This window comes from Cottoperca gobio, chromosome 16 (assembly GCF_900634415.1).
Source record: "Cottoperca gobio chromosome 16, fCotGob3.1, whole genome shotgun sequence".
In the NCBI taxonomy this organism is placed as follows: domain Eukaryota; kingdom Metazoa; phylum Chordata; class Actinopteri; order Perciformes; family Bovichtidae; genus Cottoperca; species Cottoperca gobio.
This window is the reverse complement of record NC_041370.1, coordinates 13,395,690-13,423,289: the sequence shown is the minus strand read 5'-3', so window position 1 is coordinate 13,423,289 and position 27,600 is coordinate 13,395,690. Positions and strand designations below refer to the sequence as shown.

Here is a 27,600-nt window from a genome sequence, read left to right as displayed (position 1 = left end):
GACTCACGTCTATCTAGCGAATTCTGAATGGAGACTTCACGTACAACCACCACTAGATGTCAACCACCCCTCCCATTGGAGCCTCACCGAAAAACTCACTTTCCCTTGCAGCCTTGCGGCTCCCCCCTCCCATCTCGCGCCTTCCCTCTTGTCTCTCCTCGAACTGCTAGCCATCGGTGTGTGTTGTTGTTGAAGCAATGATGGCGGCAGCGGGATGCGGATCAGCAACCGCGGCTGCCGTAGGAGGCCAAGGTGGAACCGCTACGGCCAGAGGTCGTTTCCCCGGTCGGCCTTGGTCGTCACGCAGTCGTTTGCGCTCCGAGAAGCGATGGCAACTCGGACGATCAGGCTCAGAAGCTGATGATGTGACTAACGGAGGGCCAAGGCCCGCAAACCTGGTTCTATCGTTAAACGATGACCAGTCTCACTTACGTTTGCTTGGAATAGAGGCGAGCCACCAGACCCTTGGCCAGGCTGGATACAGCTCTAGTGGGAGTGAAGAGGTGAGGTCCCAAACCGACCCAGGAGTTAGTACCTTTATTTCATATTCTCATATGTTGTGTGATTGTGAAATGTGCAAGTATGAGTGCTGTCCACAGAAGTGTGACTGGTTAGTACCATGGAGAAATGTCAACATCTCTTTGCTAGGCTAACTTTAGCTTCAAGCTGGGTAAGCTAACATTAAATGCTAACTGAGATTAGCATAGTGCAGCTTTCCATGACATTTAATGAACAACCGCAACACAAAATACCACTTCAGCAAAGCAGCACAGAAGTTACATTAGCAGTGTTCCCTCAATTGGTCTCATGTACGTTAACATATAAGACTGTTAAAACATAAGTAGAGTACATTTTTAACATACCAATGAGTGAGTACGCTAATTCCTAAACAGTGATCGCAATTATTTCATCTATGGCCCGCTCGTTATCGGGCCAGAGTAGCAGCTAGCTAACAGTAGCGAACACAAAGAACGGGAGAGCTAGCGCCTCTGTATCCTGCATAGCGGCTAACGGCTAACTGTTCTGTTTTCATACGCTATCCAGATGCGGGCAGATTTGTCTGCTAAACTAGTTTAAATAAGACTGCACACACACATCTCAAAGGATCATACTTATCTGCCTAAGGTTACTGTGATATAAACACTCGGATAACTAAGTTTTAATTTTAGCTAGCTTTTTTTGCAGACAGCAGTGAGTTTAAATGGTTTCGAGAGGAGGAGATGGCTAACTGCTAGCTAATGTTACCAAACACGACAGGTTTAAATGGTGGTGCAGAAGTGTGTAAAAGCCAGTTGCTCCCCTTGTTAGAACTGAAAGCTCCGTGTTATTACACATGTGACGTTACGAGTTAATGTATAATCCTGATTCATAAGAGTGGAGCTGTTTGTAGGCTCTCGGGTCACAGTTGTAAGCATGAGGGAGATGTACAGTACTTGGAGGGAACCGTAATTACAGACATACCTTTCCCTACAGTTTTTTGTAGGTAGTGTAGGTGTTGGTGTGTGAGCCATACATAGGTTGTAGAGTTGTGATCTTCATTATGTGGTAAATAATCTAGATTACATGTAAATGCATCATGAAGAATTCAGGAAGACTTCCCAATGAGCAGTTAAATGCATTTTTGGTTGTTTCCAATGCAGGCCCTATTCATGTTTAATGTATGTAATGAATGAAAAGATTTGGTTTGAATGTGGAAAAATGAAAACAATTGTCCATTGTCTGTCATTGGTATTATTGTTGTAATGTCTTAACCGAATAACCAGTTGTTTATTATTTGACATAGCCGTTAGTCCATTACGCTAAAATAAACGTACATTATTATGTTGGGTGTTTTGATAAAACCATCATTATGCAAGACATGAATCCATTCTTCATATAAACTGTCAGAGACATTTTCAGTGTTCCTCCAGCTACAGTGCAGTGGAGTTTTGCTGATGATTTTGCAGCCTCCTGCAGAGTGGTGTCACTGTACTTCAAGTGTTAATGATCTGATTTTACTTTTAAAGGGAGATGACTTTAGAGGATTTGAAGCTGAGAGAAAAGGCTCCAAAGGACCTGTATGGTCACGACAAAACCCTTCCAAAGGTAAATAAAAATGTATTACTGCAGCACATGACATATTTGTTGTAATTTATGAACAACAAACGATTTTGGATTAATCATGCAACATAATATAAAAAAGGGTTGTTTTCTATTCTGAGCTTTGCATTAAGTGGAGGAGCCACGGATTTAGTAATATATATATAAAATATTTTTTGTTTTGTAGGTGATGCTGTCAGCACAAAATCTAAACGACAAAGTGAGAAGCTACCGCATAAAACGCCAGCAGTGGAGGCAGATATTACCCCACCTGATCATGTAAAGGATGTAAAATCCTTGGAGGAAACACAAGGATTATATCCTGAAGCAGAGCCTGAAAAGGATTGCAGGAAAGTTTTGAAAGGCAAAAGCACTATGGATCGACAGTCCACGAAAGGCGGAGCCTCATCAGCAGCACCAAGGATTACTATAAAGTTGGTGGCCAAAAAGAAAATTAAAACCGTAATGGAGCCTCGTAAAAAATCTGCAAAGAAGTTGAAGATAAAAGAAATCCAGGATCAGCCCAAAGCCAAGGATATTCAGGGCGACCAGATTTCAAGTGCTCATGTCAAATTAAAAACTGAACCGCATGAGGACGAACATGGCACAGAAGATAAGAGAGGGGGGACTGTACCTGCAAGAAGGCGTGGGAGATCTGCCTCAAAGACAACCGAGCCTGTCTGCCAGACTAGCGCCAAAGTTGTGGTTGAAGACCAAAAAACGAAAGATGGAAAATCGACCGATCTATTTGACACTGTAAAGGAGAGCGTGACTGTGGAGCCAAAAACAAATGCAAAGAAATTAAAGCATAAAGAAATTGTGACCGAGCAAGGTTTGGAAGTTAATCAACAAGTCATTCGTAGGAGCAATAGAGTCACTAACCCATTCACTAAAAGAGTCTCAGACAGTGCAGCTGAACCAGAAAGTCTGAATAAAAGTGATGCCATTCTGGTGGAGTCAAAGCCAGAAGTTTCTCAAACAGTGGAGACCAAATCATCAGTGAAAAGTGACAGGCGAAGGCAAAGCAAGAGGCTGAATAAGGATGCTACAGTGCCAGAAAACCATGGTCCATCATCCACAGAGACGGATCATTTAGCTGGATCCAGTGACAGTTTGCCTTTGAAAAACGAGGATATACGAGTCCCAAGTTTAAAGTTGATGAAGATCAAAAACCCAAAATATGATTCACAAGCCAGTAAGAAGAATTCTACTCGAAAGAAGAAAAAACCAAGAAAGAAATTTGTCTGGACTTTAACATTAGTGAAGGGAGAAAGCCAGGCAATGGGTACTGAAAACACTGTCAAAGTAACAGAGAAGACTGTAAGTGAAGAGGAACCGTCCACCTTTTGTGACCTCAGTGTCGACAAGAGTTTGAAGACTGTGGATAAAAAATCCAAACTGGATAACTCAGGCCCCACAAGAGAGTAAAAGCTTAGACAATAATGAGAATGGTTCCCAAAACGAAGTTGGCGTGTCAATTGAGGATCAGTCCACTTTACAGGTAGAAGTTGAAGTGGAACACGCAAATAAAACTCCTCCACAAGAAATTACTAAAATGGATTGCGGGAAAGTTCCACCTCTTCAGATCAAAAAGGTCTCCTCTCCTGGGAAACATAAAAGCTCAAAGCCATCCTTTTTAATTCAGCAAGTTAGCCCTGTGTCTGACAAGAAAGAGGATGTTCTGAAGGATCTAAGTGAATTCAATGAGGATAAACCATCATGTCTGGATACTGAAGTCCCACCAACTAGGAGACTAAGGAGGAGGACATCAAGCTTTGATTTACCACCAACAAAGTCTGTCAGTCATAAGCCAGTTACAACTCAGAAACGCAGGCTTAGAACAAGTCCACAGGATGAAGATACGCCGCAGGTGCGCGTTGAAGGTTCCTCTCAGGCTTCAACTGAAGATTCCAGCTCACACGGTCTTCCTAAAAACTCTTGTCAGGATTTGGCCGAGGACCCCGCACAGGAGACCAGTGTAAACTCCACTGATGTTCCTGATAAGGATTCCTCAAAGATCGCTGATGATTCCTCAAAGATCGCTGATGATTCCTCAAAGATCGCTGATGAGTCCTCAAAGATCGCTGATGAGTCCTCAAAGATCGCTGATGAGTCCTCAAAGATCGCTGATGAGTCCTCAAAGATCGCTGATGATTCCTCAAAGATCGCTGATGATTCCTCAAAGATCGCTGATGATTCCTCAAATATCGCTGATGATTCCTCAAAGATCGCTGATGATTCCTCAAAGATCGCTGATGATTCCTCAAAAATCACTGATGATTCCTCACAGGTGCCAGTTGAAGTTTCTCCACAGAAGGTGGATAATGAGATAGAACCACAGATCAAAGAGGCCAAACCATTGCCTGTGCCTTCCAAACCTAGAAGATGTAGAAATAATAAACTAGGGAAAAAGAGGTCTGTCCAAAGGAAGAAGACTATTGTCTCTCCTGAAACTGCTGTCAGCGCAGAGGCTACTGTCACCCAGTCTGTGCCAAAGGAGGATGCTCAGCCTTTAGTAACAGAAGTAAGCCAGTCAGAAACAAAAGATTGCACCCAGCCTGAGGCAAAACAGGACACTGTGTCAGTGGAAGAAGAGCAGATACTGCCATCGGTAAAAGAGGAAACCGACATTCTATTGATAGATAGTCAACCGTCTTTGGTGGCAGAAAGGCCAGCATGTGATCCAAAAACACCGCGGCTACAAAAGAAATCTCTCAAAAAGGTAAAAAAGAGGCGTAAAAGTTTGATTGGGCAGCGTCAGAAACACAGGCACAGGAGCAGAGATGGGAAGTTTGCTCCCCTTAAATTATCTGACAGTCGGAAAATTGTTGAGTGTGACAGTGACATTTCCACCCCGGTGGCAGCTATCACACCAACCCTGAGTTCCAAACTTATTGGAGTACATAAAAAGTACAGAAAAAGACCTTCTGGCCTTCATTTTATTGGGTCTAAAAGGCCAAAACCACACTCTAGAATCATTTCTAAGATAATGGAAATTGGACTTGAAGATGATGGTTTGAAGCAGGAAGAAACAGACACATTAGTCGATGCGGGACAACCAGATATTGTAGAAGCCCAGCCTGGTAAATCAAAGTTTGTCAAAAACATCAAGCACTTCATTATGCCTGTTGTAAGTGCCAGATCCTCACGAGTGATCAAGACTCCGCAAAGGTTTATGGATGACGCTGGAATGTCGGTCTTGCCTCGAAGAAACTCACCAAAGAAGGGTTTACAACTGGGCTTGCAAATGCGCCCGGGAAAGAGGCGAGATGATGGGACGGGCAGAGCAATATCCCCCATCCTGCCGATTGACGAGGAGGACATATTGAGTGAAGCTCAATTGGATGTCGATCTGTTTTCAGCTCAGGACCTAGATGATGACATCGATATAGCTGACAGCCTATTTTCTGAGAGAAAAAGTGGCAAAATTGAAAAGAAGAAGTCTCTTCTAAAGAACTCTTCTTTCAAGTGGCATGTGCCAGAAGAGTTGAGCAAGGAAGTATATACACTGGACAAAACGTCAGAGGACAAATGTGAGGATCGGTTTTTATCTACACCAGTTGATAAGCCCACAGAACTATCTACTGACCTTGATCCCCTTAAAAAGAAAAATTCCCCGAAGTTTAATAAACAAGCGGCTCAACTCAAGATCTATCAAAGGCTTAAAAAGGCGCACACAGGACTTCCCAAAAGCAAAAACACAACAGAGACGCATAGCGTGAGTAAACCTCTTCAGCCTCCTGTTGATTTGGCAGAAGGACTCGACGATGAGGCCATGAGCATCAGCCTTAGGCAACGGAATACAAACGCAGAGAAGGGCAAATCCAAGCTCAAGATGGAAGACCTCGATTCTCCTGGAGTGGTGAGAAAGCTGTCTGTGTGTGTTAGGACTCTGAACTCCAAGTCCCTTGCACTTCAGCATGGCAAAGAGGAGGATTTGGCAACGACTGTCCAACTTCACTCAGGTAAGCAACATTATTTAAAAAGCGTCAGATTATTTAATGCTAAGCAAATATTTGCTTATACTTACAGTGGACCAGACATTGGCATATATGGCTTTGTTTCTACAGGAGATCCGCAGGCAGAACAGAACTCAGGTGATGGCGATTTTCCCGGATCTGCGGAGAAGGGAGCTTCACAACGAGCGCGCCTCACTGGCGCAAACAAAAGAATGTTCAATCTCCTCAGGAAAGCCAAGGTCCAGCTCATTAAGATCGACCAGCAGAAGCAGCTCAAGTCATCTGGGGTAATGTCATGGTGTCATTGTAGACTGTTCATTATTATATATTATTAGTCTATGTAATAGGACTCGGTATAAATGTGGGAAATCTCCACAAATGTTTTGGATGATTCATAGGGATTTGTTTTGTTTTGAGGCTTGTATTGATGCACTGTTTTTGCTTGCTAACCCCGCAGCTGTTATCTGGCCCGACTGGCGGCAGGTCTCGAGATGTGACCTCTAAGAGACAAAGGAGGAAGCAGAGGGCTCAGCTCGATTCTGATGTTTCAGTCAAGACGGAGCCACCTCAAGGACAAGTAAGTGTGCAGATCAATAGGCCCTGTGAGGCAGAAATCAATCCCACTACAAATCTTCTTTCTGTCTTTGGTTGTAAGGGTTTATTTTTGTTGTTACATAACCTTCTGCCATAGTTGCAAACATGCTCTGTTCAGTCTACTTTACTGCAGTGTATAAGTAATGATTCAGTATTTGAGTCCTCTGTAAATTCCAGCATCTTGACGTCAGTGCCTCATATCTGATTTTGATATTTTAATTTTTCTAGCCACAGCTCATCTCCCCGCTGTGCCAGGAGTTCCGTCGAGCAGGAGGTCCACGTATCAAGCATGTGTGTCGTGCTGCATCTGTGGTGCTAGGACAGCCTCGAGCCTTGGTACCAGATGACATTCCCAGACTTAGCGCCTTGCCTCTGCATGAAAGAACTGGCATTTCTCCTTCGGCCATCCCTAAAGGTAGGTGTTAAGGATTTGTTTTCATTAGACACGCTCATTTCTCTCACTTCTCACAACTTGAATGTGTAAAACTTAATGGCAGCAGCAACAGTAGTAGTTGTAGATGTGGTGATAGTACTATGCGTGTGTGGCGCGGTTTCTATTTATTCTCTCCTTTCTTCTGCTCTGTAGGTGCGCACGTGTAGGTGTGTGAGCACGTGTAGGTGTGTGAGCACGTGTAGGTGTGTGAGCACGTGTAGGTGTGTGAGCATGTGTGCGTGTGTGCGCACGTGTGTCAGCTGCAAAATCCCGCCCTTCGCAAAACGGAAAGAATGTGAAAGCGCAAAGTAGACAGTGCACACTGAAACGTGCACATAAATTAAATCAATAACATAAGCGTGTAGTTTATTTAATAAAAGGGCACCGGTCAATGTGTAAAGTGAGTTGTGAATACATTTTTTTATTTTTTTTATTTTTGCGGGAAACAAAAAAAACACCTTGAATTTCAGGAGGGGCGCGGGGCTCCGTTGGCGGGGCTCCGTTGGCGGGGCTCCGTTGGCGGGGCTCCGTTGGCGGGGCTCCATTGGCGGGGCGCAGTGCCCTCCAAGACAATGGTAGTGGAAACACTGAGTTTCATTTACATTGCTAAAAACCTTCTTCTATAAATCTTACTATTCCAGAGATTTGATGTTTCATTAGCGATTGTGATTCTGTTTGATTGAGTCTGCTGATGAGAACATTTTTAAAAGACAAGATATTTATTATTTTGTTACTGAGCTTGAGTCAATGTCCACACCAAAATCTGTGCCACCAAATTATCTGCAACCGCCTCCTTAAAGGGGAATGATGAAATACTTAACTGACAAATGCCTACTGTTGTTGCAGATGTTGGGTCTCCCTCTGAATCAGACAGTCCCGGGCTGTCGGATCCAAAGGTCATCAAGGTCAAGAAGCCGTCGAATTTTGTGAAACGGAAAGGACTCGGGCCATTCGGGTATCGCTCTCGGAGGTGTGGAGTATGCAAAGGCTGCAATCACGAGGATGATTGTGGCAAGTGCATGAACTGTCTCGACAAACCCAAGTTTGGTGGTCCCAATACCAAACGGCAGTGTTGTGTGTAAGTTGACCTATATTTAATTCTTAGTTGTTGTAAACCTCGATACACAGTGTTTCAAAAATAATTAAGAATCTGTTTGTTTTTTTTACCACAAGGTACAAGAGATGTGATCAAATTGAAGAGAGAAAAGCACGCAGACTAAGTGGAAGAACAGCACCCAAAGGTAATTATTCACTTGAGCATGCAAGCTTCATGTTTTTGTAATACTTCCATAACATTCAGCGTGTTAGCTACATACCGCATCCTTTTTTCTTTTCTTTTAAAGGTGCCTCTAAGCGACGGAGATCCTCTCTCAGCGGGGGTCATTCGAGTAATGACGAAGGTATTGAGGGTGCTGCGGACTCACCATCTGGTCTCCAGGGTGACGGCCACAGTCCGTCGGTAAGGAAGCAGCCAAAGCGCGTTGTGAAACCCCGCGTCTACTTTGACCTGGTGGATTACGACTCTGATCTAGATGACAAAGCTGTCTCAAGCTCTGCCTCGCCCGCCAGGAGAAGGGGCGCAGGATCCCGTTTCAATCAAGGTAAATTAACATAAACCAGATGCTTGATTCATGATCCAGATTGTTATTTTTATAACCCCACAGCTGTGTGTATCACTATCAGTATTTTCTTTCATATAATGTAGAGCTGTAGTCTTTGCAAACACATTTCTTTTAAACTAAAACATTTTATTGCTACTAAGAGTATCAAGCCTTCTGATGTGCCTTTTTAAGTAATATATATTTTTTTCCTGCCCTCTGAAGACTTTGTGTCACTGGATGGATTCCTTGGAGACATTTCAGATGAAGAAGTCAGACATCGAAAGTCCAGTTCGCACCGCGTACCATCTGTTCGACGTAAACCTGAGAAGGTGCGTAATTCTGAGTTTGATCATTGCCAGTGTCGTGTTTGGACTACATAACTTGTATTTGTGTAGTCACCTATTCAGTAATGAGACATGGCAATGAAGACTTTACCTGGATATAAATCCTGTTCTATAAGTACGTCATAGCCCGCCTATAGCTTTATATCACGTAGTGAATGAAAGCAAGTATATTAGCTCTGTGTCCACTCCTGCCTACATTCCTGTTATTGGTTGTCTCTCAGGGTCCTTTGGAGCAGACTCCCCCCAGTGTCCTGGCTGCCCTGGCCCATGGATTTGAGCAGCGAGACACTGAGTCTTCTAAACCTACTTACAAAATCCGGGTTGACTTCAAGGTAGGTCACTTTTCACAGTACATCACATATATTGTATGCTACTTAAATGATGACGCTCAGAATCTTTGGGTGCCACAGCTATGTGAAGCACGATGGTTGGGGTTAAACATGGTTTTCTTCAAACATTATTCTTTCCACAAAGTGTATTCTTTTCAGAGTGTTCTGTTACAAAGTCACACATGTAGCAAATTAAAGTCATTGTGTAATTCACAAGTTCACATAACATTATTATTTCTGTCCACTAGAGGTCAGTGTTTGTCTGTAAATGAATGTAAACCCACTCCTCACACGGCTGTTAATTGTGTTGTGTACACGGTGTCTTTATTTTCAGGAGGACTGTACTTTGGACAATGTCTGGAATATGGGTGGTTTAAGTATATTGACCTCTGCACCGGTTATGCCGCCCTATGTCTGCTTCCTGTGTGCCAGTAAAGGGCAACATGAGGTAACTACTTCAAACTGTTTGCTCTATTTAATAGAAATAGTTGATTTATTTCTTTGCTCAATTTGTGTTAAGCTGGTGACTCACAAGGTTCGAGGGCTGTACTGAATGCCTTTTTATGTTTTTAATTCAAAGCTTCTATTCAGGTTTTCAAATGAAAACTTGTCATATTTTATTTATGATTTATTGTACTAATGAATAAGTCTTTTTTCTAAATCATCTTTCTTACGTGAATATAACTTGTTAGTTTCTTCAACATAAATACGTTTCTTTCTAAAGATGTACTTTCGCTGCAATTGTGCAGAAATACCGGCTTTAAGCGGAATGAATAGACAAAATAAAAAGCTGTGCATCCTTCGATCATTGAATTAGTATTTCAACGTCAACGTTATGAATGAGACTTCAAATATTCGATACAGCCCTACAAGATCCTTACTGTTACTGCTCCTAATACTAGGATGGGTTAATTTCACCGTGTGTGGTTATGTGAATGTTTGTTTTCGCAGATGCTGTATTGCCAAGTATGCTGTGAGCCCTTCCACCAGTTTTGCCTTGATCCAGCGGACCGCCCCTCTGAAGAGAATAAGGAAAACTGGTGCTGCCGTCGCTGCAAGTTTTGCCATGTGTGCGGCAGGAAAAACAAGCAATCAAAGGTACGGCCCGCTATCTGGACTTGTTTTGCTGTGTTTTACTTCTCATGTCGTTCAGTCAGTAAGCATTACACTTTTCATGTCTCCCTCAGCCGTTGTTGGAGTGCGAACGATGTCAGAACTGTTATCATACTTCCTGTCTGGGACCCAACTATCCAAAACAAAACAAGAAGAGGAAAGCTTGGGTAGGTGTCATGTTTCTTAGAAAACACAAAGTCATGTATGTTTACTATCAGCATGCTGAGGTTGGAGTGCATTAATTGCTGGTTTCTGTGCAGGTGTGTATGACATGCATCAGGTGTAAAAGTTGTGGCGTCACACCGGGGAAGAGTTGGGACACTGACTGGAACCACGACAAAGGACTCTGTCCAGACTGTTCAAAACTCAATGAACTGGGTGAGGGGAGAATTGATGAATGATCCGTCCCCTCCTTTATCATCTTCCAACATTACCGATCTATTTTGAGGCTAATATTTTCCGAATGCTACTTTCTCTTCATAAGGTAACTACTGTCCAATCTGCTTCAAGTGCTATGAGGACAATGACTATGACAGTCAGATGATGCAGTGTGGCACCTGTAACCACTGGGTACATGCGAAGTGTGAGGATCTAACAGGTGATTCTTTTTCTTTTCTTAATATTTTTGTGGGTGAAAGTACCCTAAGTGATGGCATCGAAGCAAGAAAACAAAGAATGTACAGAGTAGAAGAAAACAAAGGCGATATCTAATGCCTATTGTTACTTGTCATTACTTAGTAATTGCTGCGCGTACATATAAAGTACATGCAGTAGGTGTCTGTTGGTACATGCTTGTAGGTATGTAAACATGTTGTGGTTAGAAATGCATTTCACTAAATCTCCACTGCTAACTTCCTACATCCTGTAAAATAATATTTACAGATGAGCTGTATGAGATCCTGTCCAGCTTGCCAGAGAGTGTCGTGTACTCATGTCGGCCATGCAGTGTGACCCAGCCCAGTGCCTGGAGAGAGCTGCTCTACATTGAGCTCAGGTCTGGTGTGGAAAAGGTGCTGGCTTGCTTGCTCTCCTCCACCCTTACCCAGCACCTTGTGGTCTGCTCACAGGTAGGAGACATGGCTCTTTAAAAAAAAGAAGGTTTTATCAAATGTAAGTTGTAAGACTGTCGCATGAAACTTGATAAATGCAGCGTGACAATTATGCTTTGGTTTCTGCTCCAGTGTGAAAGGTTGGTTGATCCGGACAGTGGCATAGAAGGACAGCCAGCCTGTGACCTCCGAGCTGTCGGCAAGAAGTTTGACAAAGGCCTTTATACTACATTGGTGAGTACACAACCTCTTATTCAGTGAGTATTATCCTTTGAAGTGGAAAAATGTATTCAGTGATATTTGTATAGGTCTTCATGGATATTGACTACATTTCAGTAAGAATTGAGAGATACTTAAAACGAACAACAAATGCTGTATGTTAGGAATGCCTCAAATAGTATTTCTGCATCTGTAAGTGTTATTCTGTTGTTCTGCAAGGCAAGGGCCTTAATGGATAAGCATTTTTAACTGACAAATGGATTTTGCCTATTTTTTTTATTTGTTATATATATATATATAGAAAATGTTCCATGAAGATGTGGTTCAGTTGGTGCGAAAGAGGCTTGAGCAAGAGGAAGATCTTCCAGAGGAGCAGAGACCTACTGCCCTGGCACGCTCTTACTACTTAAAGGTGCTGTATGACAAAGATGCAACGATTACTGAGAATTGTCTATAAACATATTCATTATTTTGGGATGGGCATGTGAAGCTATGTCGTAGATTTAGAAATACAGGTAAGTCGGTATTTTTAATGAACTGATGTGATTTTTCTCTTTAGCTCCTTGAGGAAGTATTTAATTGGTTCAACAGCCAAGATCCAAAGGTGTGGAACTCTTGTACCAAAGACTTGCCCATGTGAGTAATGGTTTCCATTAATTGATTTGTATAATAATAATAATAATAATAATAATAATAATGAAGTTTTATAAACTCTGTTTTTAAAAGTTATTTTTAGAGATGAACCATCATCATGATTATGCATATGATGTCCTTTGTATACATATATGAAAGTTACAAGCACTGCTCTGTTTGTTTTTTTATGGCATGAAAAGAAATACTTATTATTCTTTTTTTTCTTTTTTTTTTAAATAGGGGGATGCTGTCCCATGCTGTCCATCCTCCTACAACAGAGCATGTTTACGCTCAGTGGCAGGAGAGGGAGGAGCTCTCGTCCAGGGCTCCGCTGGGAGTCCTGCAAGAGGACAATGGACAAAGCTTAGATGTAAAGGAAGAGGAGGCCGTTTCTCCGTTGTCTGGGGAACCAACAAGCCGGAACAACTTCAAAATCAGCAGGGCTGTCAGGCTCAAATTCAAAGGTAATGAATGAGAGCCTTTAATATAATTGGCTACTTTGTAATAAAAAAAAAAAAGATTTCCTGCAGTGTTTAGCCGTTTAAGTCTTTAACTTTTGTACATCTATGTAGGGAAAAGGGGCCGCCTTTCAAAAGCTGATTTAGACACCGGATGGTCTAAGGATGACGAGAGACAGTGCTCTTTGTGTCAAAAATATGGCGACCTCAAACGTAATGTAAGTAATGCATTAAACATGAAAATCAAAAGTTCATAATACATTGTCTATACCCAACTTGGAGAGTGAACTGCTTGTGCCTACTGTACATACAGCATTGATCAGTAACTCAAGGGATTTCAAAATGTATTTTTCTTTTGGTTCCATAGGAAGCGGGCCGGTTGCTGTACCTGGGCCAGAATGAGTGGGCACATATCAACTGCTGTCTGTGGTCAGCTGAGGTGTTTGAAGAAGACAATGGCTCTCTACTACATGTACACAGTGCTGTCACAAGGGGCCGCTTGATGGTTGGTGTTAATTTACCTCATAAACCTGTTAGTTTAATAATGTGTAGTCCTGTACAATAATAGTAGGAACACATTTTTTTGATGATTGATATTTGAGAATTAAAATAATCTGATAACAGGCTCTAATGGTGAGCAAATATGCATTCTTATAATTGATTGCTGTTCCATCTATTCCAACCCCCTTTTTAGCGATGTGAACGCTGCAACCAGACAGGTGCCACAGTGGGCTGCTGTCTGACATCTTGTCAAAGCAACTATCACTTCATGTGCGCCCGCTCCCGCCACTGCGTGTTCCAGGATGATAAGAAGGTCTATTGCTACAAACACCGACATCTCATCAGTGGCAAGGTACATTCTGCTCTTCTCCTTCCAACTACCGGGCTCTGACCGTATCAGTTTAAAGGTTTTGAATTTGATCATGGGTTGCATTATCACTTTTTTTCCTTTTTTATTGTACAGATGATAACTGGTCAAGACTTTGAAGTAAACCGCAGGGTTTATGTGGACTTTGAGGGGATCAGCCTCCGCAGAAAGTTTTTGACTGGACTGGAACCGGAATTAATCAACATGATGATTGGTAAGCACTTATCTTTTAGCTGGTTTCTTATTCAGTCTCTGGCGTTTACTGATCCGACCTTATGTTTGACTCGTTTGTATCCACATTGTCTCGACACAGGTTCCTTACAGATTGACCAACTCGGTGTGCTGACAGAACTTTCAGCGAGCAAAGGAAAACTGTTTCCTGTGGGTTTTCAGTAAGTTGCGTTTTTATCTTTTTAAACTTAATTATATAAATAAATCATATGGAACATGGAATGAAAAGCACTTTTTAAAACTTTATTTTTCCTTCCTCAGGTGTACCCGTTGGTATTGGAGTACAGTTAATCCATTGCGCCGGTGCAAATATACATGTACAGTGCGGGAGGTCCGGCCTGTTGTCCCTGAGAAGCCTGTTGAGGAGATGCCTGACCAAGGAGACAATAACACCATTGCTCACAACCCCTGTCCACTACCTGGTGCGTAGTTTTCTACTCAAAAACTGCATTACATTAGGAAGTGATTTACTGTTAATTGAACCATTCTTATGAATCTTCAGAATCTGAAGCCCAAGAGATTGATATAACGGAGTCCCAACCCCCAATGGAGGAAACCTTTATCCCGGGACCTCCCCCCAAGTTGGATCACGGTGCAAGGCCGAAGATTCCCAGGAGACCAGCTGGAGGAATGTCCCGACCTCTGCCATCCCCAGGTAAAATATAAATTCGTCATTTGTTTTAGTGGGAATCATTTACGTTAGCTAAGAAAAAATATGTTGACCCAATCAAAAGCACACAAATCTCATTCTGATTTCCTTTTAGGAGTAATCCAGTCGAAACCCCACCACATACTCACCATAAGTGATCTGGATGATACTCGAAGGGTTCGTCGCCACAGCCCACACTCGCAGACAACAGGCCTCCGCAGTCACATGCCCCCCCCTCCTATTGGCCCTCTGACTGGACCAATCACCCTCCGTGCTGGAAAGTCTTCCCTTCCCACTTCCCCACTTTTCCCACTTGGTGCTCCAGACAACCTGAACTCTCCATCATCCCGCCCAGACGGAGGTAGAAGTGCTTCCTCAGTCCGATGCCCTGGGAATACAATGACCCATTGTGCCTCATCTTTCTTTCCTCAGTCTGCGTGGCAGGAGGGTGCAGGAAGCTTTCCCTCTCCAAGTCTGTCTTTCTCGCCATCCATACAAAACCTTCCCAGAAATCGATTGTCATTTGATCTGAACCAGTCAGACTCAGTCGAGGTGCCGCACAACTTCTTAGCTTCACCAGAGCCTGAAGATGTCTCTCCAGCTAATGGTACATCACCCCAGGGGGGTTTAGACCAGCAGAAAGATGAAGAAGTGTTTCCCTACAGTTCATTCCACAAGGATCCCAACATCAGTCTGGGCCAAGAGATGAGGACAGAACTGGAAATTGAAGAGACACTCCTGAATGAAGGCGTGGCAATGAACTGTGGAGGACAAATAGTGGTGGAAGGTGATGATCAGGAGGAATTTTGGGGAAGAGCCCAAGAGGTGCACAAGAGGAAGACTCTTGTTGCCAACCTTCCGCGGTCTGCAGCCTCAGCCAGGGATGACGTAGGCAACACCTCTTCCGATGATGATATGGAGCACTATTTTGACTTCTCACGAACAATAGTCAGCTGTCCCGGATCAAAAGATCATTCCAAGTCTCCCTCCTCCCCTTCCTCCCGGCCTATGGCTCAGCTGGATGGTGTAGATGACGGTACAGAGAGTGATGCAAGTATAGTGACCAACGATGATGCTCAGGGTTCTAGTCAAGGTCCAATACAAGCCAAAAGCCTAAATAATAAAAATGTGCCTGAATCGGACACTAAAAACGGCACACAGGCTGTTCAGAGTCTGTTTCCCAAAGCATCATCCAAAGATAAGCATTCGGATTCGTCATCAGTCCCAATCTCAGTTGCCAGCAAAAGTCCTACAGATAGTTCACCTCAAGATCGACCTAAATCCTCTGACACTCCTTCATTAAATCAGGAGATCGTGCTTCCTAATCCAGTTCGTGATGCTCAGCCTAACTTACTCACAAAGGTGCCTGAGTTATTCCAGAGTTCCCGTTTTTCCTCTGGAACATCTCTTGTTCTTGAGAGATGTGACACTAGTCCACTTGAGACCCAACAGTCTGGAACTTATAAACCCCTGAAGTCAGAGCCTGACAGAAGCCACTCTGCTGTGTTGATTAACCACCTAACAGCTAATACAGTGAAACCCTCATCAGCAGATGCTGCCGATAACAGTCAGGGCACCCTTCTGGATCTTCTTCAGCCCTCCCCTGTACCGTCTACAGATGTACAGAACCCGTCTCAAGGCCTTGTAGACTCTATGCAGATGTATTCCTGTTTTCCAGGTTTTAGTCAGCCTCCTTTAACAAGTATAACACTTCAGCCAGTAACATCCTCACAGGAGTTAACCTTCCCATCCATGGGGCCTTTGTCTACTAAACTTACCACGCTCAGTCCTGTCGGAGACATAACACAAGCACTGCTAAACGTTGCCCCTCAAAAAGATCCACTGCGATCAGTTATGTCAGGCCCTGGTCCCCCAGCAGGAACATGTGGAACGGTCTCTCTACCGATCTACTCCACACAAACACAGCCATTGGGTTCTACAGCTGTCACCATCGTTTCTTCTTCTGCATCAATATCGTCTCTTTCTGTAATGTCAACACAATGTTCAAATGCTCAAACGTCAGTCCAAACCACCTCAGCCCCTGTGATCTTAAACGGTTACAGCGCTTCATCCGTGCAGAAGGAAGCCGCATCGGGTCACACAATCTCCATCAACTTTTCTTCACCCAGGCAAGTTTTAGAACCTCAACAGCCAGTGCTTCCCCAGGCTTTACCCGGACATGCTATTCTTACTGTGAAGGAGGTGGGAGGTCCCAATGTGGATCCTACACCACATGTTCTGCTGGTGAACCGCCTCGGGCAGATCTTCGTGAAAAACCCTGAAAGCAACACTTTCCAGCTGCCCACTCCCAGCTCCTCCTCCTACAACTGCGTCACCCAGATCGCCAGCCTTTTGCAAAGCAATGCCCTGTCGGCCACACTGGCAGCAGCTGGTAATATGACTGCTCCACTCCCTGGGGGCAACGTTGCGACAGCAGTTCCTCCAACAGTTACACCCACAGTTCAGAATCCGACCACAATAACTCAGCTGCTCACTCACAACAGCAACGGTGCAGTGACATCAGTTGATGTGAAGAAGCCAAGAAAGACTGTAAAAACACCAAAAGATGAAACTGCTCCAGAGTTGAAAAAAACAAAGAAGAAGAAGGATTCTAGTGCAGCCAAAAAATCCAAGTCATCCAAGGCCTCAGGGCAGCCTGCTCCGTCAACTGAGAATCTGCCCATGACTTCTGCTGAAAGTGCTCAGGCAATTATCAATCAAGCGATGGCGAGTAACTACACCCCCAAGTGGAGTGGGCTTCGAACACTAAGCCCTTCCTCACTCGTGTTGCCACCTGGCCTATTGATTGAGCCGGAGCCTCCAGTGTTGCCTAGCTCTCCATCAGTAACACCAACACCAGCTCCCGCACCCCAACCCCGCACACACGTCCGCATGAAGAGAGTGTCTTCACTTTCAGACCGTATTGTCACAAAGAAGTCTAAAGTTGACTTCCTAAAACCGGAGCCCCCCAGTGAGGAAGAAGAGCGCCGCAGACCTATCTTCCCAAGCATCTCCAGCAGGGCTTCAGGAGTCCGCATCAAGACCCCCACAGTGAAAGGAGTGCTGAACCTGGATCAGTTAAAGGAGGAGCATATAAGCGAGTCCGATAGCTCAGGGTAAGATTTTTACTTGTCTTCAATAGGGCTGCAACTTAACGAACAGTTATCTTCATTATGGATTCATTGAAGAAAAGTTCTTACGTTTTAGAAGCTGGAACCAGCGAATATTTTGCTTTTTTGTTTTGTTTTTATGCTCGAGAAAAGATCAACATTAACATTGAGTGCATTTTGTTACCGTTGTGTGTTTGAACTTTTCTACTCTTGTCTTTCTCAGATCAGAGCCTTGGGATTATATGTCTCAGGGCGAACAAGGCAAAACGCATGCATGGGAGCCGGTGGGGCACAGCACCCTGACTGACTGGAAGAAATACTCTGGTAACACTGAGTTTTAACGGCATGATTTATAAAAAAGATCTGGTCTTTCAACATATGGTTTGACACTAACTAAAGCATCCGACTTAGTTGAAATTGTGGCCACAGCATTTAAGGAACAGTGTGAAAGACGAACCATAAAAATGTTTGGTTTTTTTAGGCGCTGCTTCTACCTCAGATGATGAGCCACCGCCGTCTGACAAGGAGGAGGAATATCAGACTAACAGAGACTATCCACACTTAAGATTTGAGATAACCAGTGATGATGGTTTCAGTGCAGAGGCAGACAGCATTGAGGGTAAGGCTAATATTGCATAAGAAATATTTCCTGCAAATGATCAAACATAAAAATAATAAAACAATTTTCTTGATGTTTTTGATGTAGCACTGTTTTGTATTCACTTTTTTCTCAAACCTTCCTCCAGTGGCTTGGAAAGCCGTGGTAGACGGGGTGCAGGAGGCACGAGCTCTTGCGAGGTTGAGACCTCTGACCTTTCAGAGGATCACCGGCGCCCGTATGCTGGGTCTGGTCCATGATGCAGTGGTGTTCTTGCTGGAGCAACTTCAAGGGGCCCACCGCTGTCAACGCCATGCCTTCCGTTTCTTCAAACAGTTCACCCAGGAGGACGACCTCCCTGTCAATCCCAGTGGCTGTGCCCGCTCCGAGCTGTACCTTAGGTATGCACTCCAATTACGGTTTAAATCCGCTCTTGTGTCCTTAATTAAATCTAACATCGAAACAGTACAGGTGCTATAGCATTGGAAATACAAAAGTGTGACTTTGAAATATTTGAATTTTTTTATAAGTCCATACTCCTCTAAACATGATATCATTTTCTCTTTTCTCTCAACAGGAAGTCCACATTTGACATGTTTAACTTCCTGGCTTCTCAGCATAGACAGCTTCCTGACATTGGGCCTTATGACGATGAGGAAGATGAGGTTCTTTTGAAGTCGACAAGGTCAGGCTTCACTCATTTAGTTGCAGATTGTAGTACCACTTTAAATTGCACCTTGCTGTCTTTCCTCGATGTATTAAGTGAATTATCATCTGATCTTCCTCACAGACGGGCTACTAGTTTGGAGTTGCCCATGGCCATGCGCTTCAGACATCTGGAAAGGACATCCAAGGAGGCAGTAGGCGTGTACAGGTCAGCACAGAACTACATATACAAAATAATATGTAATGCTTAACATTTTTTTGATTTTAGTTATTGTCTTGGAGGGGCACCTGGGGACAACAGTGCTGGGTTTTTACATTTTGGGTGGGAACAATGAAATTGTATTTTATTGAATCTTTTGAACACAGTACTAATATTTTACACATACATAAGGGTATGGGTCACTATTTCTGTCGACTTGTAAAAGAATACATTGAAACAATATCAAAATTCTCAAGATAAAATTACAAATGAATACAACTTTTGGGTACATTTATTTTGTGTATATTTATTACATATACTTTGTATTCTGAGTAAATGTACAAAACAAACAAGCAAAGAAAATTATAGCAGGACAAGCCATCATGTCTGAATCCAGAGAGCCAAAAACATTATAGAAATTGTCTAAGAAAAACGTTTTGAGTGTTTTAATCACTTGACAAAAGTCATGCTGATGAGGATCATGATCTTTGGAGATCAATCATTTCTGGGAATATTGGGACAAGAATGAATTGTGGAAGAGTTTAATTGAGACAAACTATTGACCAATGGGTTTCCTGGTTCATTCAAGACGACATTTATAACCGTTTATGTTAAATTCCTGCTATAATTTAGTATTAATGTTTTTGGGGGATATCCAAATGTGTTGTGAAAAAATGTGTGGAAGATTGGATAATATTTATAGGTTAGAAATGACAGAATATCTGTTTTATGGATTGTCAGCACCTCGACAGACTCGCCATGACACAGTTGACACATCATCAATCAGCAAATGAACTTGTGTGACCTAACCGATTCTGACTTTTGTGTGTCTGTTGCAGGTCTGCTATCCATGGCCGCGGTCTTTTCTGCAAGAGGAACATCGAAGCAGGGGAGATGGTTATTGAATATGCAGGTATCGTCATTCGCTCAGTGCTCACTGACAAAAGGGAAAAGTACTACGATGGCAAGGTTGGTCGGGTTTCTATTTCTTTGATCGGTTTTATTCAAATGTAGTCTACAATAATTGAGCTTTTAATGTTCAGCATGGTTAGCGGGTGTATCAATAAGTTTAATTTTTGCCTTTGCAGGGTATTGGCTGTTACATGTTCCGCATTGATGACTTTGATGTGGTGGACGCAACCATGCATGGAAACGCAGCGAGGTTCATCAACCACTCCTGTGAACCTAACTGCTACTCTCGGGTGATCAACGTGGAAGGCCGAAAGCATATCGTCATCTTTGCTCTTCGGAAGATCTACAGAGGGGAGGAGCTCACCTATGACTACAAGTTCCCCATTGAAGACGCCAGCAGCAAACTCAACTGTAACTGTGGGGCCCGACGATGTCGGCGTTACCTCAACTGAGACATCCCTGTATGAAAATGGGAGGATCCTGTTTACTAGTAAGCCTTAAATTAAGGTGGATTGGGCTTGGGGGGGTGGGGGGGTTAGCGGGCAGTCCACACAGAAGGGGAATTCGCCACTATGAGACCAGTCCAAAATATTTGGCTGGTCAGAAGTGATAATTGGACATTTTTATAGATTGTAGAAGAAGAAGAGGAGAACCTTCACGGAAAGTTAATATCAGGCAAGTTCCTTGTTTTGCCTGTGAAAGGGTTCAGATGTACAGAGCAACGTCTTTACCACAGCAGTAAATATTGTTGAGGAAGTGGTTTTGGTGTTCATGTAAACAGGATATTTAAACCAGATGTTAAAAATGTAGGGCGTTCCTGGATCAGTAGAGGTGACACCAACAGGATTTCTTTGATACACACGTCAAGCCTTATCTGTTTTGAATCATTGCTGAAAACCTATAGCTAGGCTTTGAGAGATTCCTTATATGTTTTATTCATTTCTAGGGGGAGGGGTATGTCTGTCTATAGTACACTTGTAATCATGATTGCTCCATCCTCCAGTGATGGGAACATTATAACCCCATCCGTGCAGTGGTGAAGTCAGTTTTTGAGCCATACATTCACTCAAACCTTTATTTGTGTGTTTTATCTTGCATTTAACACTTCTAGCGTTGTTAATAGTTTTTTATTTTTTAGACTTTTTTTTTTGTTTCTCGGGAATTACAAAACAACCGCGGTGCTAAGTTTGGAAAGGTCTTTAGTTGGACAAAGATGTCCTGCAAATCAGGAATTGTTTAGCTGTTTATTCACCCCGCTGAGACCGTTTATCTTAATTGTATGCCCTCGAGCAGTAATCCCATCGTCATTGGAATGTAAAGTGTCTGCTAATTTTCACACTTTAGGATGTTGGTTGGCCGTGTGTCATCTACTCTCTTCCTATGTTGACTTTTAAAAAGATAGCAATCTAAAGGTTTCCGTCAGTAACATGGTGTCATATTTATAAAGACAGAAACGTGTCTTTAAGGTTTTCTTTCTAGATGTACAGTGTATGTAGCAAACACTACCCAAGCCAAAAGTGAAGAGTTGTGGTGAATATCAGTTTTTAAAATATATATTTTATTTCTCCCATAGCAGATGCTCATTACCTATTGCAATAAGATGTTGCTGCCCTACAGTTGCACATAAATAACCATCAAACGTACAACGTTATCTTCATCTTTGTGAAACCTGCTACAGTTTATCTCTTAATCAGAGAGAGCACTGGTACAAGGCATCGCCACCGTGTGTGTGTGTGTGTGTGTGTGTGTGTGTGTGTGTGTGTGTGTGTGTATTCAGCTCCTGCACCAGGCTTGTCGACAACTTTCTAGATGTTGCCGAAAACATTCAGTGTGAAATGGTGCTGAGAGAATGCACTCGGCACCTTTAAAATAATGTTTAATGTTGTTCTTAGTCGATGTTCAGTGCCGTCATTGATAAGGCTAATCTGATTCACACACTGTTCAAATTAGTAGTAATATTTATTCATGTGATTTGATTTCTATTTTTAATGGTAAAAGGTTGTGCTTTGTATAAACGGTGGCGGTCTAGTGTATTAGGAGATCTCCCCCTTATTTGTATCTTCTTTTTTTGTTTTGTTTACAACTGATATCCTTCTACTAATTTACTTGAATTTTCATTTAGGGGCAGTTGTGTCATCCATTTAAGCCTTTATGACAGAAGTTGTTCTAAAGCAGGTATTTTTAAAGAATCCTTTTTATTTTTTGTTACGGTAGATTACTGACGGTCTTAGAATCAGCCACAGGAGTAAAGTGAGCACTGTTTGCCTCCCCAAGCCCATGATCATCTTTGTTTTTTCCCCCACACCATCATGTTTTGTCTTGATCTTAATCCCCTTTCCTTCTTGCATGTCCAATCACTGGGATGGAGCCCAGAAAATAACTTGTGTCAATCACCTAGCTGACAACAAGAGCAGAGTCACTCCCAACTCCTTGCAAGGATTCTACCTCAGCTGTTTATACAGATGTTTGGGAATACTGATGCAAAAAGAGAGGATGATAATTTAAAGAGTAGCTTGGTTTTAATGTCCTGCAGAGCTGGTGAGTGTGTGCCTGTTTGTGTCATTTTGTGTGTGTGTGTGTGTGTGTGTGTGTGTTTGCTATGAAGGATAGAAAGCACTAGTCAAAACCTGAAGTTATCATGACCATCTCTCCCAGAATCTGTTAAGAAAGCTGTATGTTATATATACACACACATATATATAAAAAAAAAAAATTATATATATATATATATATATATATATAGTAGGGTTATTTTAAAGTGTAAAAGACATAAAAATGAGAAAATATGTGATCTTTAAATTTACGTCTTTGTTACCATGTACAAATAAACCCTGGGTTTGTAAATATTTGTATACATATTTCTAAACCTGTTTAATTTTTCTATGCACTTTTTTATTTATAATGTTATTTGCTTAATAAAGATGTTAAGATGTTTGAACAAATTCCGTTTTTTTTTTTTATTATATAAGGTGAAAGTAGTAAAAACACGTGAAGCAATAAGCTTTAAGCAGAATGTATGATGGAGTATTAGGGCCACAGGAAAAACATATGAATTAATTTGAGAATTAATTCATGTTTACAAGAAAAAGTTGTGGTATTTCCAGAATAAAGTAAAAAAAGTCATATTGAGAATAAAGTCTGACTCAAATAGGTTGCAGGTTTACGGTCCATAGGCTGTAGCCTCCTGTTAGTTTGACTTCTTCATTGTATCATGAGTGTAAAAAATGTTTTAAAAGTAGGTAACGATGGCGTAAACAATATATTAAAATATAGAAGATGTTTGGGACTTTCAGTTGCACTATTACAAAAAGAGGAATAGAGGTTCAATGCGGACATTAGAACATTTCATCAGCTCAAAATATACACGAACGGTACTTGAAGCCACAAAAAAGGGTTGTGCTGGCAGCCAGTCTTGTCTCGTCAGTGACGTCCATATATATACCTCTGGAATCTTCCTAGAGAAGAGCGCCAAGCGTGAAAGGGATTGCAATGCTGAGTGGCTGCCAGTTTAATCTTTGTAGTCTTCCTTTAGTATTGCATATTTCCAAAATACTGGGGTACTCGCTAAATACAAATTATAAAAGGTTGCCAAAGTGAGTGCAGCAGAGGTCGAGAAATGCTGACTTTTAGTCTAGTATGTCTCGAGCTCCAAGAACACTTACGCTTCCCATAATGCAACTTGATAATACTGTATATTTCACTAGACCACTTTTGTCTGATAAATACCAATGACTGCCAGAAAAAGCTCCCTATGTAGTTCACTATATTTTACCCTTCCTGTTTTATGTGTCCGAATTCTAGATGTGCAAGATTTATGCTCTATATACACAGTGCAATATACAGCTATTCACATGCTGTTCTATTTGCTCAGGAAAACTCTCTCTTCTTTGTGGATTCCTGGAATTGGTGGCACATCTTTGGGATGGATCTTTTGGAAATGATCATAGAAAGGCAAACATCTGCAGTCTTACCCATGCAGTGAAAGGCTTTGGCAGTCACATGTGGAAATAATGTTACACTTCCATCACATTCCGTCCAAGTTTGTCGAGAACAACTATGGCATCATTGCGCTCCATATGTCTGAGCAGCTTAGCCAGGTGCCCTACTGTCCAGTCGGGCTGTCTGCTGGTGATCCCCTCCAACACGGCTTTCAGGGGGCTCTTATTGTCCTTCATTGAGTAAGTGTAAGTTATCCAGGTGGCGGGGAAGGAGCAATGAGAAGCCAGATGTTTGGTGTTCTTTATTCCATTGTATTCTGGATCCAGCAAAATCACCAGCTCTTCCAAAACATCCAGGTTGTCCAGCACTGTCTGTAAAGGTGCTGACATGATGTTGGGACCTGCAGAAGAAAGTTGTGGGGTGTCAAAAATGCAATTTATTACATGACTTTATTTCATTGTTATTATCAGGGCTCAGTGTAATGATTGTTCCAATAATAACATACCTTGTTTTTTTAAACCAGATTCTGATTATAATAATAGTCTACAGCTGCTGTTCAGCCATACTCATTGTTACTTTTCCAGCAGATCAGGATGCATGAACAAAGAGATATAAATCAGTAGCTTCACACTACTGATCTATTCAATGATTGTCACAGACTGACTCGATCATTTAGTACATTTAGAGTTAGCAGAGTATTTCCACTCACTCAGAATGCCCTGCTGCTCATTGTTACCAGTTGGAGCAGACAGGGGAGAGAACCCTGCATTGACGTAAGAAGATCTTCTGCTGTAACTCAACACTGTATTCCAACCTGCATTAAACACAAGCATAAAAGAAACACCGTTATAATCAAGGCCAGAACCACCACAATTTAGTGCATTCCAGGAGGATAATAAACTGTCTGCTCTTTAAACAATAAACATGGTCAGTTTATGTGCAGTGTCCCCCATCCTCACTTGTCTACAGAAGACTTTCTTTTCCACTTGTATACTCATTTATCTATTCAAAACCTTAACTTTCAATATGCAAACCTCTTTTCCGCTTCATGTAGATAAGACGAGCACATATCACAACAAGCATGCTGGAAATTAAGATGACTAAAGGTACTGCCCCTGCAAAAATAGAAAGAAAAGGTACGATTAAATTCAGACATTGAAAAAATGTGTTCTTGTTCCAATATCAAGAGTAGGTTTAACGTACATAGTATTGCACCAGGACTAGGTGGTATAGTACGTGGATTATCCGTTAAGATGGTGCCTTCGCTTGTCTGACTCTGAAATGAAACCCAGAGTGAATTGTTTGGATAAGAAGTCATCTCTGAACCAGATCAAACATTAAACCCATCTTTCACAATAAACCAAAACCATCTTCCTGGTTCTGTTCCATGTAAAGCTTTGAACAACGACAACAACTTACTCTAGAGGAAATGTAATTGCTGTCTTGTTCTTGTACAACTAGCCTATTATTTAAATAGAGAAAATGTGAAACAACTGTGAGCAAATGGAATATGCTTATGATGAATTATGCGTATAATAAGTGCTTATAATAAATACATATGTTACTGTTATAAACATGTCAACACTCAACAATTTCTAAACTACTAAAAAAAATGACACTGGGGAAATCTTTCCAGTGGGTCTATTTCCCTTTTCAAAAATAAAGTTGACGTAATTCTTTTCTGCCGATTAGGATCAGTACTACACATGTACTTGGACTATTATTTACCATTTACAAGACGAATAATAATAATAATAATAATAATAATAATAATAATAATAATAATAATAATAATAAGAAGAAGAAGAAGAAGAAGAAGAAGAAGAAGAAGAAGAAGAAGAAGAAGAAGAAGAAGAAGAATGCTTGCTGCCTACTCACTGCCACAGGAACTCTTGTTGACCTGCTTCTATGGAAATTCAGAAGAAAAAATATGTTCTGAATAAGCTTATGCGGTCTTTAGGTCTACTGGGAAAATCAAATTTTGTTCACAGTGGAAAGATTAACACGTCATAGTTCGGTGTAATATGTCTAGCATTACTTTGTCGTATTTACTGGAGTTTATGGAGTGCAATTTACATAATTAATTTGGCCTTTTTTTAAATTACGTATCAATTACGTTTGGCTTTTTTCCAGGTTAATGAACATACTTTCTTCTTACCCTGGATCTTGGCACTTGGTGTCAGCAGTTGTGTTGCACGGACTCAAAATGTTATACCCGTGCGGACATGTGGTACAAGGTTGACAATATGCGCTGCTGCCATCATTAAAAGTATTGGCTTTGCACTCTGTGGCGGGGACATCGTGTCGCGATCCGTTGTCCTCATAACCACAGTTAGGGGTGATTTCATATCCTGTATTGTTAAAAACAACAATATAATGGAATATAATATAATATGATATGATATAAGAAAATAGAAAATAATAATAACCTACCTGGCGTTACAGGACACGAGACACATTTTGAAATAGTCCTATTCCAGTAGGTATTCAGATCAAGACAATTGGCAGAGTGCCCCATCACAAAACTGCGGCCAAAAGTAAAAACAAATCCGTATAGGCTACTGGAGACAATGTGCCTTCAACTTAATCACAGACAACACAGACATAGCTGTCTGGAAATTTAGATTGCCTACGTAAATGTAATCGTTGCTGGGTCCACACATTTAACTCCACCCACTCTTTTGACTTCTCTGAGTATGGAGGCCTAGGGATGGAAACAGCATTTGCTATCATTCTCAATCCTAATTTTCTTTTTTTTGTTTTGTAAAATAGTCAGCTTCGAAAAAGTAAATACAAATGGTATATTTATTCTACATAAGCTATAAAAACTATGAATTCAATTAAATTCATATATGTTTTATTTTGTTATTGTTGTCTGATAGCCTACAGATATGCAACGACGATTAGCTGGATAATATGTATGATGATATAGGGTTGTATGTTGGCTTTACACAGCTGGGGGCATTTATCATGCATAGGAAGTCTTACAAAATATGCTGTTTGGTTGCTTTATGGAAAATGAGTTTGATCCACACTAGGGACTAAAAGTCAGGATATCTCAGTGTGTGCTGTTTTAATTTTGACCACTTTTCTAACTGTTCTAAATATATTGAGTACCCCTTTAATAACAGAATGACTGGTTAATCATTCTGAACCTTTTGGGCTGGACATTAGACCGATAGTTTGTTTGAAAATTTAGATAATATTGGTTGTTGTGGCTGTTCACACTTAAAGTACAGAGAATACAAAAAAAGTTAAAGTTACAGATTTACAATGTCAGTAATACGGTTGATTTATAAAATAAGAAGAGTACTGAGCCCTATGTAATACTAGCCTAAATGTAATTTTTACGTCACGTCACCCTGTCAGAATCCTGAGTCTAACTAGAGTTTACATATGACCAAATTTGGTTACTATGGGCAAAGTCAGAGGAGTATGATGATGGAAGCCGTGAACATTGCACCATCTTTTTTTCCCTTTGACATAGAGATGACATCAACACATGTGACCAACAACACTATCTTACCACCAAAGTGGAAATAAATGGTTTAGGGTTAGTTGTAGTCAATTGTATCTTTAACACGTTTTAGTCTGCGTTTTTAAAATGTTTTTGGTGG

General features: G+C 41.6%; 2 protein-coding genes across 2 annotated transcripts; one reads left to right on the top strand and one right to left on the bottom strand.

The window, feature by feature from the left end:
* Nucleotides 1-185: 185 nt before the first annotated feature.
* On the top strand, nucleotides 186-22,986 carry kmt2bb (lysine (K)-specific methyltransferase 2Bb). The gene is given in 37 exon segments (XM_029451278.1): nucleotides 186-527; nucleotides 2,007-2,085; nucleotides 2,267-3,489; nucleotides 3,491-6,044; nucleotides 6,150-6,325; nucleotides 6,496-6,615; nucleotides 6,861-7,047; nucleotides 7,912-8,143; nucleotides 8,239-8,306; nucleotides 8,409-8,666; nucleotides 8,889-8,995; nucleotides 9,232-9,342; nucleotides 9,674-9,787; nucleotides 10,291-10,437; nucleotides 10,527-10,619; nucleotides 10,713-10,830; nucleotides 10,937-11,050; nucleotides 11,335-11,519; nucleotides 11,634-11,735; nucleotides 12,022-12,132; nucleotides 12,280-12,356; nucleotides 12,594-12,817; nucleotides 12,926-13,029; nucleotides 13,179-13,316; nucleotides 13,506-13,664; nucleotides 13,776-13,893; nucleotides 13,993-14,071; nucleotides 14,172-14,332; nucleotides 14,413-14,565; nucleotides 14,675-17,675; nucleotides 17,893-17,993; nucleotides 18,151-18,288; nucleotides 18,416-18,668; nucleotides 18,845-18,952; nucleotides 19,058-19,141; nucleotides 19,972-20,101; nucleotides 20,221-22,986. Coding segments are annotated over 37 exon segments (11,733 nt in total). The 5' UTR covers nucleotides 186-197; the 3' UTR covers nucleotides 20,497-22,986.
* On the bottom strand, nucleotides 19,409-26,620 carry igflr1 (IGF-like family receptor 1). Its single transcript, XM_029451308.1, has 7 exons — nucleotides 26,417-26,620; nucleotides 26,142-26,334; nucleotides 25,862-25,889; nucleotides 25,187-25,259; nucleotides 25,018-25,098; nucleotides 24,693-24,797; nucleotides 19,409-24,383 (listed from the first exon to the last, which is right to left on the bottom strand). The coding sequence occupies exons 1-7, from the start codon at nucleotides 26,499-26,501 to the stop codon at nucleotides 24,058-24,060; spliced, it is 891 nt and encodes a 296-aa protein (XP_029307168.1). The 5' UTR covers nucleotides 26,502-26,620; the 3' UTR covers nucleotides 19,409-24,057.
* Nucleotides 26,621-27,600: the final 980 nt, after the last annotated feature.

Coding starts and splice junctions, on each gene's coding strand:
- igflr1 (XM_029451308.1), bottom strand. CDS start 26,501: ATGGGGCACTCTGCCAATTGTCTTGATCTGAATACCTACTGGAATAGG. Junction 25,260..25,861: donor CAACAAGAGTTCCTGTGGCA/GTGAGTAGGCAG, acceptor GTTTCATTTCAG/AGTCAGACAAGCGAAGGCAC. Junction 24,384..24,692: donor TGAGCAGCAGGGCATTCTGA/GTGAGTGGAAAT, acceptor TTTCTTCTGCAG/GTCCCAACATCATGTCAGCA.